This window comes from Nicotiana attenuata, chromosome 1 (genome assembly GCF_001879085.1).
Source record: "Nicotiana attenuata strain UT chromosome 1, NIATTr2, whole genome shotgun sequence".
NCBI lineage: Eukaryota > Viridiplantae > Streptophyta > Magnoliopsida > Solanales > Solanaceae > Nicotiana > Nicotiana attenuata.
Genome location: NC_031989.1, coordinates 17,387,754 through 17,405,519, shown reverse-complemented (window position 1 = coordinate 17,405,519; position 17,766 = coordinate 17,387,754). Strand labels below are relative to the sequence as shown.

Sequence of the window (17,766 nt, the reverse complement as noted above, 5' to 3'; positions counted from 1 at the left end):
ACAGCACTCCTGTTACCAGATCTCTGCTCACATTGCTCATGAGCCATGAAGTCACAATCGCATTACAACGATCCCATTGACTTCCTAAATTTGGACCAAAATCCTCTTTCGATGTTGATCCATCAACTAAACACAATTTATTTTTCCCTAACAACGCTACTTTCATTGCGCGACTCCAAAGAGAGTAATTCTCCATACCTGTTAAAATGAGTCCCACTAACATCGATCCCGGACCATCAGATGCATGCAAGTAGAGAGGATGATTATGATCTAACACAATCGAGCTAGTTATCGTTCCGATGCTCGTATTGTTTCCATTGTTCACATTATCAGTTGAATTCTCTGCAGGTGCCATTATTGATAGATCACAAAATTAGGGTTAAAGCTTTTCGAGCTTGAGTAAATTCTCTCTAATTCTCTTCAATTCCGCGAAGAAATTCCCTAGAATCACTCGATCAAAGCTCTGATACCATGAAAATCAAGCTAATTAACCATGAAGAACTGAGAGCAGTTGGCCCTACTGTTGATACACATATTGAGAGAACCATTATGCCACACTCTTATACTCCAACCACAGTTGATCCAGTTAAGCAGGATACTTCATATCCTGTTGAGTACAACAGTATGAGTGGTACTGGTGATCCTATTAGTTTGCCTGATGATGGGGAACCTAGAAAATCCATAAGGGTGTCTAAGCCTCCCATATGGCTTAAGGATTATGTCAGAGATGACAAGAAAAAGTCTACAAGTTGCTGCCAGTATCCTATTTCAGAGGTGATTGGATATGAGGGGATCTCTTCAAGATATCAAAGCTATCTGGCAAATTTTTTAGTGGAACTGGAACCTACCTCATATTCAGAGGCAGTGAAGGACAAAAGATGGGTAGAAGCAATGCAGGTAGAAATCAAAGCTTTGGAAGACAATAAAACTTGGGAAACTAGTATACCTTTAGCCTACAAGGTACAGAAGGCAATAGGATAGCAAGTGGGTGTATAAGATCGAAATNTAAAGGTCATCAAGGAGAAAATTGAAAACGGTTCAAAAGCTTAGATTGGTGGCCAAAGGGTATAAGTCTAAAGAGAAGGTTTAGATTACCAAGAAACCTTTTCACCTGTGGTAAAAATGGTTACTGTCAGGAGTGTATTGTCTATTGCAGCTTCAAGGCAATGGTTCATCCATCAAATGGATGTATGCAATGCTTTTTTGCAAGGAGACCTATCAGAGGAGGTATATATGGAGGTACCTCAAGGGTTTAATGGACAAAAGACAGAATTCAAGGTCTGCAAATTGCTTAAGTCCCTCTATGGACTTAAGCAGGCGTCAAGACAGTGGAATCTCAAACTCACATCAGCCTTAGTGGAGTCTGGCTTTCAACAGAGCCATTTGGATTATTCTTTGTTCATCAAGAGATCAGGGAATGACATGGTGGTAGTTCTTGTCTATGTTGATGACCTACTTATTACTGGAAATAATCTCATCATGATTCAACAAACTAAGGATGATTTGAAAGCCTCTTTTATGATCAAAGACCTGGGAGAGCTTAAGTATTTTCTTTTATGATATACTGATGCATCAACGGAAGTATGCTTTGGAGCTCATAGCTGAGATGGGGCTAGCAAACTACAAACCTGTTTCTTGTCCTATGGAGCCAAATGTAAGGCTAACTACTGCTGAATTTGACACTCATGCAGGAACCTCTGATGACACATTATTTACTGATCCAGGGCCATATCAAAGGCTTTTGGGGAAGCTTCTTTATTTGACTGTTACAAGACCAGATATATCCTTTGTTGTTCAGAGCTTGAGCCAATTCATGCATAATCCTAAGGTCTCTCATATGGAAGCTGCACTCAAGGTGGTTAAATATATCAAAAATAGTCCTGGTCTAGGAATCTTCATGGCTGCTAAGTGCTCTGAATCACTTTCAGCATTTTGTGATGCAGACTGGGCTGCATGTCCCAATACACGAAAGTCAGTCACAGGTTACTTTGTAAAGCTTGGTTCTTCCTTGATTTCTTGGAAATCCAAGAAGCAGTCCACCATTTCTCGAAGCTCAGCAGAAGCTGAATATCGCAGCCTAGCATCCACAGTTGCAGAGATTATTTGGATCATTGGTTTACTCAAGGAGCTGAGAGTGGATCATAATTCACCTGTGCCTATCTACAGTAACAGCAAATCAGCCCTTGCCATTGCTGCTAATCCTGTATTTCATGAATGTACGAAGCACATTGACATTGATTGCCATTTTATTCGAGAAAAGATTCAACATGGTCTTGTGTCTCCTCTCTACTGCCCTACTGCTGAGCATGAAGCTGACATACTCACAAAGGGACTTGGTCGCATTCAGCACTCTTATCTACTGTCCAAGCTAGGTCTACTCAACATTTTTCCTAGTCCTAGCTTGAGGGGGGTGTAAAGAATATTAGTAGCTAACCTTAGTTAAGTTAACTTAACCATAGTGTTAGTTAGTATTAGCAGTTAGTATTAGAATTAGTGGAGTACAGCTGTCAAGTCAGTTAGTGTTAGTTAAATACTGTACAAATACTGTAGCTTCCTCTCTTCTTAGCTTAATTGGACATACGTATGTACAGAGCTGAGCTCTTGTTCAATTTCCTCAAAATTCTCAGATTTCAACTTCTCTCTTTGATTGTAGATTGTAGATTTCTTCATTAATTCATGCTAGTAAATGGCGGGTGGAGTCGGATTGATATGGACGGATTGAATACGTTTTAGACAACACGGATAAAATTTCTGAACCACTCATATTTAATACGGATAAAACATAGATTGAATGACAAAAAATATGAATATCCATGTTTTCTTGAATATACATTAATTATTGTGAGGATTCCAAATCACAATACAGGCGTTCAAATTTGGTGGTGGTAAATTAAAGATATTTTCTTTTTGTGCCACGATGAACTACATGAATTGAAAAAAGGAAAAACGACAAAGCTAAGAACAAAAGGGAAAGCCATGTAAAAGAGAGACGAAAAAGAAAGTCAAAGTGCACTACATAAGAATCAAACTCGAAATCACGCGTGAAATTGTCTATAAAATTATATATTCGATATCATGGGCAATGAGTGCTTGAGCACCACAATTCTCTATGTGGATCCATTTCATGTGAAATGTTTTAGCGTACATATTGTTTATGTACGCTACTACCAAGAAATAAACAATATGTCTTGGAAGTGATAGCTGAAACATTTCAGCGATAAGTGAACATGATGTTCAATCACTGAAATGCAGAGAGGATTCATTGAACTAGGAGTTTCGTTTTTACAAAGATCCAATGGGGGGTGACACGTTTTCATCGGAGAGTCATTGCATGGTTTCTGAGAGAGACAAAGTAAGTGGTTTTGCTTCTTTTTGTTTGTTTTCTGGGCATTTGGCTCGCTGCTGGGGAAAATGTGTGTGAAACTGTGGAAAAAGGGCAACTGTACTTCTGTAGCCGGGTGGCGAGAGACACCGGTGTTCCGCTGCATGCAACCGCACATTTGGCACTCACTTTAACTAAACTTTATTGTCTGAACTGGAATTAGTATGTCATTTTCTCAATATATAAATATTTCTCCGCTGTCAGAGTTTAATTTGTTGTTTCCTGACTAAAATACCCCTTTTCTATTTCCTATTTTTATTTTTATTTTCCCACTTCTAAACGTGATTTAATTTGAATATACAATAAATACGTTGAACTAAAAATAATATTCCTCATAGCATCTTCAATATGCAGGTTGATCAATATAGAAATATCCCGGGCGCTGATCATAATTAGGACACTCACGGTGGACAATGCATATTTCTTTTATCCTTTCATTCGGAGCGACTTAAAAGAGGAATTTGTGAAAATATTTAAACTCTTGTCTTAATTTCTGTATAAATCAAAGTACATACAGTACTTAATTTGAAAAGGAAAAGATCATATGAGACTATGTTGATCCCGTACATATTGATATGTGTCTTTGTCATTGTAAAGATGCTTTTGCATGGTAAGGTTTGATGTCACGAGCAAGTGCGAGTGCTGAAAACATTCATTCTCTTTGTCATCAAAAGGAGCTTTTGCATGGTTAAAGGTTCAATCTCACGAGCTCAATGAGCAAGAAACGATATAAAGCTTTCTGTAAAATGGTTTAGTTTTGTGAAAAAATTTGTAAATAACAAGTGAAAATTTGAAGTTATACAAATATTACTGATTTATTTCTTGGTCTCCAATCTTTGTTAGTGACAACATATGATTATATCGACATTAACCTTCCGATACGATTGACAATTTTTTGCTTATCGGCTACTAATTCAACTGATGCACTCTTTTTAGAATTTGACTTTACGGATTCAGAAATTGCATCCATGTATTACAAGTACTATGTAAAAGTTGTTATGTCGAGGAAGAGGCAAACTCGAAAATAAAGAAGATAAAGAACACCAAATTTTAACGTGGAAAACCCTTCAAATCGAATGTAAAAACCACGGGATCACAAACATCCAAAAATCTCCACTATAACAATAAGAGGGTTACAAAAGTTCTCCAAATTGGCTACACAACAAGGGCCAAACACGGACCAACAAGAGCAACAACTAATCAATTGAAGAAAGAGTATAATTCACAAAACGAAGCTGCTGTTCGAGGCTCGAAATCAGATGCTACGAGCTTCCAAATCCGATCTCCACCGTTCAAATCTAAGACCAAGATGTTACGAACACTCAGTCAAAATTTTAGCCCGATCCAACAGTTAACGAATCGAAAAACGTGATTTGAAGTTGGCTGGTCGGAATAAAAATCTGCCGCAAAACAAATACTTTTTTGTCTCTTCTCTCTTGATGAAAGCTCTCTCAAAACCCACTCTTATGTGCTTAAGTCTTTCAAAGACTTGTATCAATGAGCATAGAATAATTCTCCAAGGTTGTCCTATTTATAGATCATGAGTGGTGCTTTCTCTTAATTCCAAAACCCACTCAAAATAGGAATAAACCGAATCCAATTCCAAATAGGATTGGAAACCAAAAGAGAATAGGATTAGGTCATTGGGCCTTTGGCCGGACAACATGGGCATGTGCCCAACAAAAGTTTTCTCAAACAAAAATAACAAAAGAATACATTTTAAAAATTAACTAAAAATGGCTTCATTTGAATGTCGAAAATAAAAATGACAAATATATGAGGAAATTAAATGGCCTTAATGCCAAGGTTAAAAATGTCAAATGGAGGTGAAGATTCTCAAAGGAAAGATGGACTCAAATACCACGTGACAAGATTCTGTGAGGCTGGTTTTTGTGATTCCACCCTGCCATTTGCCAAAGCCCCTTATATAATACCCTTACAGACACCACAACACTACCCCAGATCTCACTCTCTCGAACTTTTAATTATATGTTCTTAGCAAAGAGAGAGTGAAGATCTTGGTGTTCATGTGTTCTCTCAGCAAGTTCACGACATTCTCACCATATGAAAATTTACCAAATAATTTCACCTTTCTCAGCACTTGAACAACTTTTGGTTCAAGTACATTTAATTTTAGATTTCTAATAGGATTCATTGCAGTGGTACGCATTGACATTTGTTTATACATAAAAAGAAATTTGGAAATTGAAGTTTTGGAGTCTGATTTAATCGGCCTTGAAGTAGCTCCAAGACCAAGGGTGGTACCGGCTATCGCATAGTATGTTAGATCATTTATTTTGTTGCTTTTAATTCTACCTTCTCTTTTTTCATTTGTTTCGGAAAAAAAATACAACATTCATTAGTATGTTAAGTTTCGTTTGTTGTGGTAGATTTTTGGAGTAAATGCTGGATGCATGAGCTTCTCACCCATTATTAATTTGAGCCGGAAATGCACTAAATCTTTTCCCCTTTCACAGACGCGTTCACATTTGGAGTTAGGCTTTTGCTCCGACGAAAGTGACTCCATTTCTCGAACGTTTTCCGGCAGTCGGCAGAGACGATTGATCGGAGTGATCAGAGGTTTCCTCTGTTTTTGCTGCTCTCTGTTCAACGTGGCGATTGGATTTATGTATAAAATAGTTTCGGAATTAGACGGCATTTGGTTTCTCTTTTCCGGTGGCTTTCTGATCGGGACTTCGATATCTGATTTCATGACCTGGAAAAAACTCTAGAAGTCGTGTGGAATCGTTAATCATATTGACAATTTCCAGGTATTTATTTCTCTTTTGCTTCATAGTAACTTCAATTATTATTTTTTACTATCGAGTGAAAATATGATTTCTCAACATTGACTGATATAGTAATTCTCATATTTTTCAATATTGACTGATACATTGAATTGTTCAGAAAAGACAAAAACCTGTTCTTTCTTTAGTTTGTTCTTTGTGGTCAATGTTTGGAGTAAATGTGGATGGTGTATTGTTCTTAAATGCTGTTATAGTTCGCTGGTACATTGTTCACAATGGCGGAGACAGGTTTTCACTAAGGGTGTCAAAATATAAAAAATTAAATACATAAAAAATCAAAGGGAGTCAATGTATATTAAATATAAATAAAACAAAAAATTTTATCTAACAATACATTATAATTTTCTAGCGAAGGGGTGCCATTTGACACCTCTTTTTGAATGTGGCTCCGCCACTGATTGTTCACTTCAATAACGCCATACATCGTATAGTTCGTTTAGTAGCGAAACAAGTGATCCCGGGATTAATTATTCCGGAATTAGTTATACAGAGATTGTTATCTCACCCTCTCTATCTCACGCTCTCATATAGATAAAAATAACACTACAATTCCAATACTAGTTATATTACGATTTTATCCCAAGCAAATGTGGGATAAACTCATTTCAAATTTAATTCCGAGATTAATTATCCTTTATTTCTCAAATCAAATTTAAACCTGAGATAAACTCATCTCAAATTAAATACCGAAGCTTAATCCACTTATTTAATCTTGCAAATGAGTACTCTCGCTATGTTTATTTATGTGCCCTGTTCTGCTTGGGGGGGCAATTTAATCAACTTCCGGAGTGAAATTAAATATAATTAAGTACCTTTTGAGAAACAAATTTTCTAGATTTAAACTCTACTTTAGTTGATTTATTTGAAAAATACGTTGATTTCCCTTTTATAAAATTTATAACAAAAAAGCAAAAGGAAGTCTAATTATAGAGCTGGAGTTAGAACCTACTTTTGAACCATTACTAAGCGTTATTTCTTTAAGTAGTTGAGCAGCAATCAGAATTGCAAGGTGCTTAACTGCCATAATAAAGAGAGTTGTCACAAAAGTAACAGAAATATCTTGCAAACAAAAGTAGTACTTAAAACAGAACCAAGTGGACAAAGCAAAGCATAGGTGAAGGCTGATTTATGGCAAATGTCTTTATCGTTAATTGATTAATTATTTATTATTAGAATGATATGGGTTTGACTATAGCACAATAAATAGGGTGAATGACACAGTTACTACAAAAACAAAATTATTTACCTTTCACTACCTATTTACTTTTCTACCCATCAAACTAATTACATTTCCTACCCGTGATAGCTTTTGTGAGTAATTTCCTCTTTTTCTCCTTTTCTTTTTTGTTCTCTGCTTCTTTTCTTCTTTTTTTCCCTCCTTTTCTTCCTTTTCTCCTTTACTTTTTCCTCCTTTTTTTCATATATTTTTTTCTTTTTTCTCCTTTTTTGTTCATTTATTTTTTGTCCAGATCATATTATTATGATTACGTAATTTAATTTCACACTCAATTTTGACTCCTTTATTTTTTTTTATTTTTTTTTTCGTTCCTTTTGTTTATTTTCTTTATTTCTTGTTCCATTTCGAATTTCATTTAACTCCTTTTTATTCTTTTATTTTCTTTTGTCTTCATTATCTAATTTCATTTATTTTATTTTATTGCTCTTTTTCTATTATAATTCTTTTTTTTATACAATAAGAAAAGATAACTTATATAGTAAATATTTGTTCACTTTTTAATATAACTGGTATAATATACATTTTTTGTTCAAAAATTAATAGAACAACTTATACATTATAACTGTTTTCTCTTCTCTTTCTTGCTTTCATTTTTTTTTAATTTCATTTATTATTATTTCAAATCAATTTTTATTATCTTTTTTACATAATCTAATTTTGCATATATTTTTGGCTCCTTTATTTTTGTTATTTTTATTTATTTGTATTTTTTATTTATCAATTATTAGAAAATAAATTACTTTAGCATATAGTATATCAAAAATAATTTTAGTAGCAGTTGAAGTATATTATCGCAGTATACTATGACACCCATATGTTATATATCATATACTGACATGGTGTATGATATCGAGAACCCTGCTAGAAAATTGAAAAAGGACCCTTTTTTTTTTTGAAAATTTAAAAAATATCAAATTAACTACATTGTTACAGTATACCATATGTTGTAATAGTATGGTGTTGCAATAAATTATACACTATTGAAATAAATATTATATACCAAAATGGTATATAGTTTTTTTATTTTTATATATAGTACAAATTGATCTTCTTCGCTAGATCAACTCAATTTCAACCAAAATTTAAAAAAAACTGCTATAGAATTTTTACCAAATTGACTCAAACTTTAGCCACAACCTCCGATCAAATACTTCAAACTAAATATTTTGGTTGAAGAAAAAAGTTTAAAAAAAAATATGAGAACTCGATGGAAAAGTTGATAAAGAACTCAATAAAAATTTCAAAAAATTCTAAAAGGACCAAATTGTAATAGTACTGTTACATAGTATACTATAATAGTATATCGTTAGAATAAACTGTATGCCAAAATGATATATAGTATATTATTTTGGTATACAGTACAAATTCTTCTCCGTTAATCCAGCGCAATAAATTATACACTTTGAAATAAATATTATATACCAAATGATCTATAGTATAATGTTTTGGTATATAGTTCAAATTAGTCTTTTTCGATAGTTCAACTCAATTTTCAAGCTAAATTTTAAAAATCTACTCCAGAAATTTCATCAAATTGACTTAAACATTAGCCACAACCTCCAATCAAATATTCCAAACTAGATATTTTGGTTTAAGAAAAAAAATTTAAAAAAAATATAAGAACTCTCTTGAAAAAGAACTCAATAAAAAATTCAAAAAATTATAAAACAACCAAATTATAACAGTATACTGTTACATTATATAGTATACAGTTGGAATGAACTGTATATCAAAATAGTATATAGTATAGCATTTTAGTATATTGTACAAATTCTTTTTCGCCAATTCAAATGGTATATAGTATGTTATTTTGGTATATAGTAAAAAATTAGTCTTCTTCTCTAGTTCAACTCAATTTCATCCTAAATTTTAAAAATCAACTCCAGGATTTTCACCAATTTGACTCTAACTTTAACCACAACCTCTCATCAATGTTAAAACTAAATAGTTTGGTTTAAGGAAAAAAAATTTAAAAATACGAGAACTCCGTTGAAAAGTTAAAAGATGACCCAACGAAAATTTTCAAGAAAAATAAAAAGAACCAAATTAAAACAGTATGCTATTACATTATGCTGTTGGAATGAATTGTATACCAAAATAGTATAATTTTACACCATTTTGGTATACAGTACAAATTCGTCTTCTTCGTTAGCTCAACTCATTTTTGACCTAAATTTCAAATATTTCTAAAAAATTTTATCAAACTGACTCAAACTTCAGCCACAACCTCCAATCTATATTCAAACTAAATGTTTTGGCTTAAGAAATTTTTTGAAAAACATGAGAAATCCGTTGAAATTTTTTTTTAAAAGTAAAAAGGACCCAATGGAAAAGTTTAAAAAGGACCAAATTATAACAATATACTATTATATTATATTGTATACCGTAATGGTATATGTGAGAATAAACTGTATACCAAAATGGTATATTTGTGTACTATTTGGGTATACAATACAAATTCGTCTTCTTCGCTAGTTCAATTATATTTCAACCCAAATTTCTAAAATCTATTGCAAAATCTCCACCAAATTGACTTAAACTTTATCTACAACCTCCAATCAACTTTTCAAACAAACCCCATGTAGGATCGGATCAAAACAATTAAAAACTCAAACAGATCAAGTTATGAGTTTCAAGCTTCAAGATCCTTCAATGGTGGATTTAATTTTTTTTACAGTAAGTCTCTGAAAATTAGCTTCAAAGGCATATTCTACACATCCAAGAATAATAACTAACGAATTTCAACAGTAAAATACCATGAAAAATTAGATCTGGCATTTTGAACTCATTCATATGGAGTTTCAATTTTATTTTTTTCAGATTTGACATTACATCCATTATTTTTATGTGATAATGACTAATAATCAATTGAAAAAAAGATTATCACGGTGTCGTACTCTTGGCAATGTCGATGGAGGTTCATGATGGTATTTACATGATTGTGGATCTTTAAAATGGGCAGGAAAGATTATGAGATGGTCAAACAAAACTAGGGATGGATAGGCTAGTAATTAGTTTTAGTTAGAAAGGTATATATTATTCTAATAAGTAGGGGTGTACATGGACCGGATTGGTTCGGTTTCTATCAAAACCAAACCAAACCAATTATATCGGTTTGGATTGGTTCAGTTTTGTCGGGCTTTTCGGGTTTTCGGATTTTTTTGTTACATGAATATTATTTCAATCTTACGTTATTAAAATTATAGATAAAGCTTTGATAAGTGAATATATGTTTAGTAAATATGAAAAAAATTGACAAACATATGATCTATTAAAATATTCTAATGGGAGAAATTTTTTAGTAACACATGATAGTTATTTTCTTAGTCGTCTAACAATAATTTTTCGTTAATTTACGCTTTCAAGGTTAATACATGAGAGGATCCCAAATATTTCTACATTTTCTAAAGAAAAATCACTACAAAGTCTTAAAAATATAAATAAAATTTATATATTTATATATCGGTTTGGTTCGGGTTTTTTTACTCAATACCAAACCAAGTCAAACCAAACCTAGTCGGGTTTTTTAATCGGTTTGGTTTGGTTTTTCGGTTTGATGCGGTTTTCCGGTTCGGTTTGAACACCCCTACTAAATAAGTTTAACATTGGGTAAAGACGGGAAAATACTTTGGTTCTAATAAATACTGAAATTCAAAAACTGACTCGAACTAATATAGAATTAATAATACATTTTAATGGACTTTATACACTTTTATGTTCTCTCTTGAAGTTGCTTGACTATTATTTGTTCCTCTAAAATAGTGTAGTAATTACTAAACCAAGTGTGACCCGGAAATTTTGTTTCAGTGTAAAGGGGATGAGACGAAATAGGAAAAAACAAAGGAATTAATAGAGCCACAAGTTTTATCAATTGAACGATAAAAATGACGAAAGACAAAGAAACCCGGGAATTGCTGACTAAGATAAATTTAATTAGAAGAATGCGTTTGCGAGGAGTAGCAAAAGAACCGACTCCTTTACAGCAATGAACCAAGAACTTTCCAAAAGTAGGTGTACTTTATTAAGGAGCCTCCTTTTAAGTTGGGACTAGTACTTTGCAGTGTTCATTTATGATGGTCAAAAGGAATATTATATTCGTAATATTACTATTTTGCATCGAAATTTGTCAAAATAGCACGGTATAGCCAGTTTTCGGACTGGTCATTCAAAAATAGCCAGCGTTTACTAAGTCAATGAAAAATAACCATTATTTTGCTGCAACAGAGACCGGTCCAGCATAATATACTGGAGTTCGGTGCACCTGTGTATGAACTCCAGCATATTATGCTGCACCGATATACTTTGCTGGCTCCAGTATAATATACTGGAGACTGGAGCACCGGTGCTCCAAACTCCAGTATATTATGCTAGACCAATATACTTGCTGGAACTCCAGTATATTATGCTGGAGTTCTAGTGTACTTATGCTGGAACTCCATCATATTATGCTGGAGTTCTAGTGTACATATGCTGGAACTCCAGTATAATATGCTGGAGGTCAAGTATACTTATGCTGCAACTCCAGCATAATATACTGGCGTATTTTTCGGGGTTTTGAACAGTGTTTTCGCTCAGATATATCTTTACATGAAAAGTGGCTAAATTTCGTTTACTTTTGAAACTGGGCTATTTTTGAACGACCAGTTGTAAATTTGGCTATTTTTAAATTTCACCCTAGAATTTCCGTTGTAATGTGAACATATATATTAGGTGGTAGCTTGGAAACTTATGGGACTACAAATCGCAGGACTTAACCAGAGACGATAAATCCAAGGATGCAGAAGGATAGGATGAACGATATGGTCAATGTAGGAGTTGAAATTAGGAGTGACCCATCTTCCCATACCCAAACTTCAATTTCTAGTTTCTCATCAAATCACTACTTTGTGTCATCCTCTCATTAAATGGTTTCATGGGCTGTTGCATTAAGTCACGTGCCTGGGATTTTGTAGGTTGTTGTAACTCTTTAGTACTCTTAATTCGAATCATGTTATTTATAGGCGTTTGTATACGTTAAAGATATTATATATGGACTTAATTATAAGAGCATTTTTCTAAATTGTGATTTATATTTCTTTAAATATTTTATTTAATTAATTAATACTCCACTAATTGAAATAGTAAGAGTATATTAGAAAAAGATTAATAAATGACTTCTTAGTTTTTACAACATTAAATATTTTGAAACAAATTTAATTTGTCAAAACAATTAATATTTGAGATTGGAGTAGTATGGAGCAAGTTCATAAAGATAAGAAGATTAAAAGAAACAGGGTATATATTTTTTGATCCAACATCCATCACCCTCCACGCCCCTTTTTTCTCCTTAGACTGATCCAGCACCTAATAGATAAAATTCCAGGTTATCGACTTATCGTTGCTTTCATGAAAAAATGAAGTTCAAATCTGTTTCCAGTGCTGCAGTTTAAAACTGATTCTCTTTTCATCTTCCTCTTGGAATATACGTGTGACGGACGCATATATAGTGACTGTCTTAGTTGAGACCGCTAAAATTGAGAATTCTACATCGAAAAATTCATCATAGCTCAAGACAAATCTTTGTTGCTTACCAAGGTACGGACTTAGTTAATATTTCGTGTAAACTTCAAAAGGAAAATGTGGATGCCACATGCATTGATTACGCAACAGCGACATGGATGGCTAAAATCTAAACCTTCTTTTCACAAATTTGTTCTCTAGCCATGTGGGGGTTCGGCCTGATCATGGTATCCTAAGGTCCTGATATTAGGCAGCCCCAGATTGGACTTCGCCATATAAACTATGCTAATAGTAAACTTAGACATTCATTTGTCCTTGGGAATCTAAAGTCAAATTTTGGTTTAGGAATATAAACGATTGTAGAATCCAAAGTAAACATCGATTACGGTGTTGAACTCTAAAATTAGATCTGTCTACAGGCCCAAATTACTGTTATGCCCATATCCTTTTTGATAGATTAGGCAAGCTACATTAATTATGATAAAGTAGTCATGTTCAAAGTCCTCCAAATTTGTGCTTTACGGTCGTTAAATGGAATCATCCTCGTTGTACACAAAGCCATACTTTGTCATGAATAGCTTCTTTATAAGACCCCTCTCCTTTACTGTTTAAATTCAACAAGCCTCCAAGAATCCTTCTTATTCTCTCCTCTAATGTGCAGGTTCTAGGTCGCCACAAGCAGTGATCAAGTATTGGCAATCATGGCATGCAGTTGTGTATCCATAATAAGCTCTCCTGTGACCAAAAGCTCTAAAGATACGTGGAAAGAGCAAGACAACTTTCGGAGTTCATTTTCGAGCAAAGGCACTCATGAAAAAACTCAAATGAGAAGATCCTATTCCGACAACCACCTGTGCTGTCGTGCAAATCGTATCCAGAGTTCAGCAACACAGCCAAAACTGAAGAGTAGTCATTCTACAGGAGGTCCCTTTAAACTTCAGTTGTCAAGTTCATTCCTCCCTGATTCTCTTCGGTCGTTCTTGTTTGATATTGACACCAATAAGGATATTAACATAGATGACGTTATCTTTGAGACTGATCCTGACCATGATCATGATCATGACAACAACGGGATGGAGGTTGAGGACGAGACAAGAAGGTCCAATTGGATTCGAAGGCTCGTGGAACTTCGGAGAAATTGGATAGAGAAACAGAAGAATAATGACACTGCAGAGATGCTCGACATGGAAAATAGTGGTGGAGATTGCGAGGATGAAGGTTGTGAAGTAGACTATGAAGATGACAATGATGCAGCTGGGGAGATGAACATTGATAGAGAATCCTTCTCCAGGTTGTTAAGGCGAGTCTCCTGGTCAGATTCCAAGCTTTTCTCTCAGCTGGCTTTCTTATGCAACATGGCTTATGTTATTCCCGAGATTAAGGTTTGTTCACTTGTCCTGGACATGCATAAAGCTGGTTATTATTTCTTTATTACTAATTTGCCCATTATTATCTGGATTCAATCTTTACCTTCACTATCCTCCCACTCCGCTATATATGAAAAGGAAACAAACAGAAAATGGATATAGATAAGCTATTTATTACTAGTATTCATCATTGTGTATGTTGGCCTTTTCTTTTGTGTGTTTTTTTCTTCCTTCCTTACTGTGCAAAAAAGGACATAACATGCATGACAATTGACAGAAAACTGTTGAACATTACATCCATGATCCATCATAGTGAAAACTACCAAAGAAAAGATCCCAGATTTTCCCCCTTTCAGCTTTGCTCGTTATTTTTAGAGGTCATTATCTGAAGTAAATGGTTTATCAGTATTTGGCACTTGCCTTTCATTTCCAAGGCTAGGGGATTTCTTTGCACAGGAAGCCTTAGACCACATAATAACACTGAAACCAGAACAAGGTAGGTAGATTTACCTGGACAGCCATATGCAGTGCTCAACGACGGCCTCCCAGTGCGGTCCCAAACATCTTTTCCTAGTTGATGTTAAACAAGTTTACCATAGCTGTACTTCAGTTAAATAGTCATTTAATCAAGAGGCGCCTAGAGCAATTCACGCCTTTAGGTCATTCTTAATCTACCCCACCTTTGAAGAAATTCTCCCGCTTGCGGCATCATTGATTAATTACTACTAGAGTACTAGTATTTATTTCAAATTGTTCTCATCAAGTCTAAGAAGTGAAAATCACTCCTCCAATATGCAGCCCGAGGATTTAGAAAGATGCTATGGCCTGGACTTCGTAACATCTTCCTTGGTGAAAAAAGCAGAAGCTATGGCTATCAAAGCCAAGTTCGACAAGGATTCAACTCGTATTCCAGTGCCATCATCAGACAGTGCAGTGCCTAATACAGATAAAACAGAGGAAACGGAGCATAAGCATCTACCTCGGCCATCTGTTGCTTATGATATAGCAGTTTCGGCAGCATCTTATGTCCAATCCCGTGCTAAGGACCTATTATCACTTGGCAGTGAATCCAAATTGGCAGTTGATGATGTGGCCTTGAAAGGCAAGAAAGAGGGTTTAACAGATGAAAAAGATAACTCTTCCCCAAGGGTATACAAGTCAGAGATGGCTGCATATGTAGCTGCATCAACAATGACAACAATGGTTGCTGCTGATGAGGAACAAAAACTGGAGGCAGCAAGGGACCTTCAATCACTTCAGTCCTCACCTTGCGAATGGTTCATTTGTGATGACTTAACCACATATACTCGTTGTTTTGTTATTCAGGTAAACAAATTCTAGTGTAGAAATAGAACAGTTCAAATAAACAATTGGATATCCAATAGAGTGGGATACTGAAAACATACTTTTTACGAGAAAAATGTGGGTATTATTCACTTTCATCCAGATTGACAAGCTATCCATGTGTGAACTGCAGGGATCAGACTCATTGGCATCATGGCAGGCAAATCTCTTCTTTGAACCCAGCAACTTTGAGGTAGGCATCAGTAGTGACTCTTTATATCTTGTATCTATTTATTCTTTGATAGGAAAATCTTGTATTTATAATTATGGAGAAGATGAACTGAATCAACTACAAATAATTTCATTTTCACAGGAAATGGATGTGTTGGTTCATCGAGGAATTTATGAAGCTGCAAAAGGAATATATGACCAATTCATGCCGGAGATAATGGAGCATCTGCAGAGGTTTGGCAACAAGGCAAGGTTTCAATTTACCGGCCACTCTCTTGGAGGAAGCCTCTCACTTTTGGTCAACTTAATGCTGCTAACCCGAAAGGTCGTTAAACCATCCTCTCTTCTACCAGTTGTCACTTTTGGATCACCATTTGTGTTCTGTGGTGGTCAAAAAGTGCTCAATGATTTGGGTTTGGATGAGAATCATGTGCAATGTGTGATGATGCATAGAGACATTGTTCCGAGGGCATTTTCATGCGTCTACCCAAACCATGTGGCCCAAGTCCTCAAACGTTTGAATAGTACATTCAGATCCCATCCCTGTCTGAATAAGAATGTGAGCACGCTCTCTCTTTCATAGTTTCTACATTTAGAATTTTGGAGTTACTTTAAATCCCATCCAGTGACCGAGAAAAAAAGTTACATTTACATTTTTACAACTCAGATGTTACTTCCAGCTTTGTGTAACAATCTAACCCACCCTGGTACATGTGCTTATTTTTGCAGAAAATGTTATACTCTCCAATGGGAAAAATATTCATCATCCAGCCTGATGAGAAATCATCCGCTCCTCACCCTTTTCTTCCTCCGGGCAGTGGCCTTTATACCCTAGACAACAACCATTGTGCATTTACTAGGAGAGCTTTCAGAGCCTTTCTGAATTCTCCACACCCATTAGAAATTCTAAGTGACCCTACAGCATATGGTTCTGGTGGTACAATTCTCAGGGACCATGACTCGAGCAATTATCTGAAGGCTGTGAACAGCATTATAAGACAACGGAAGAAGCTCCTTGTCCGGAGAGTAAGAAAACAGAGGAACATTATTTGGCCATTATTGGCTTCACAATCTCCACATGCATGGAGCCATGAGCGCAACATGGAAACTAGAGGAATATTAAGAAAGGAAATAATGTCAAGCGTTTGATTTCTTAGCGAGAATTCATACCCCCTCCCTTGAGTCTTCTCTTGCCTCAGACGTGCCAAATTACAAACTGTTAGAAGAGAAACCTCATTTGAGAAATCTTCCTGCCAACTAGAACCTCTTAAGTTATCCTACAACATAAGATTTTGACAGAACCATACGAGGGAGAAAATGGTTCAGCCTATTATATGAAGACTGTTGATGTACCATATAGCAACAAAGTGCTGATTTATCAGGAAAGCAATAAGCAAAGGAGACTGGTATGACTACTATTCTTCACACTGCAATATTGAACTGCATGGTGTTAGTAACGATCTTCGGAAATGGAGAATGGATATAGTAATGACAGAAATCATAAGAGGAAGTACAGGAAATGTTTCTAAAAGTTGTCAAATCGTATCATCTTGTATATAGTCTAGCGAGTCACAACACCTTGTCAAGTAAATGTATCATGGAAATAGTTGTTTATAATGTAAATAAAATGTCACTTGTGAGTTGTGAAGTCTTACTTGAAAACTAGTGATAAGATTTTGGAAGCTCCTCTCCCATCACCCACACAGCATCAGATCACTGAAAGGTTCATAATGCTCTCTCTCCTCATCACAACCAAGAAGCTATACTAAGTTGTCCTATATTGTTCAAAGTTGTTCAAGTACCTGATGTGAACACTCATCCATATAAAGCACAGACATGTTATAGAAACCCACACTCCTCCTTTCAGATATTAAAAGAGGAAATGTTTCAAGAGTTAAGTGTCAAAGTGGACCAACAGATTTGAAAGATGAACTGGTGATTTCAGAAAGTGGATGCTAG

General features: G+C 34.9%; 2 protein-coding genes across 3 annotated transcripts; both read left to right on the top strand.

The window, feature by feature from the left end:
• On the top strand, positions 1,123–2,416 carry LOC109233481 (uncharacterized mitochondrial protein AtMg00810-like). Its single transcript, XM_019399370.1, has 3 exons — positions 1,123–1,303; positions 1,629–2,114; positions 2,256–2,416. Exons 1-3 carry the CDS (start codon positions 1,123–1,125, stop codon positions 2,414–2,416), a joined length of 828 nt encoding a protein of 275 aa, XP_019254915.1.
• LOC109209561 lies at positions 5,302–17,260 on the top strand. Of its 2 annotated transcripts, XM_019372890.1 has the most exons (7): positions 5,302–5,660; positions 5,860–6,153; positions 13,587–14,307; positions 15,091–15,618; positions 15,770–15,829; positions 15,950–16,366; positions 16,537–17,260. In XM_019372890.1, exons 3-7 carry the CDS (start codon positions 13,627–13,629, stop codon positions 16,954–16,956), a joined length of 2,106 nt encoding a protein of 701 aa, XP_019228435.1. In that variant the 5' UTR covers positions 5,302–5,660; positions 5,860–6,153; positions 13,587–13,626; the 3' UTR covers positions 16,957–17,260. The 2 variants fall into 2 exon arrangements, with proteins under 2 accessions (XP_019228435.1, XP_019228494.1); XM_019372949.1 differs by lacking the exons at positions 5,302–5,660; positions 5,860–6,153 and having other exon boundaries at positions 13,510–14,307.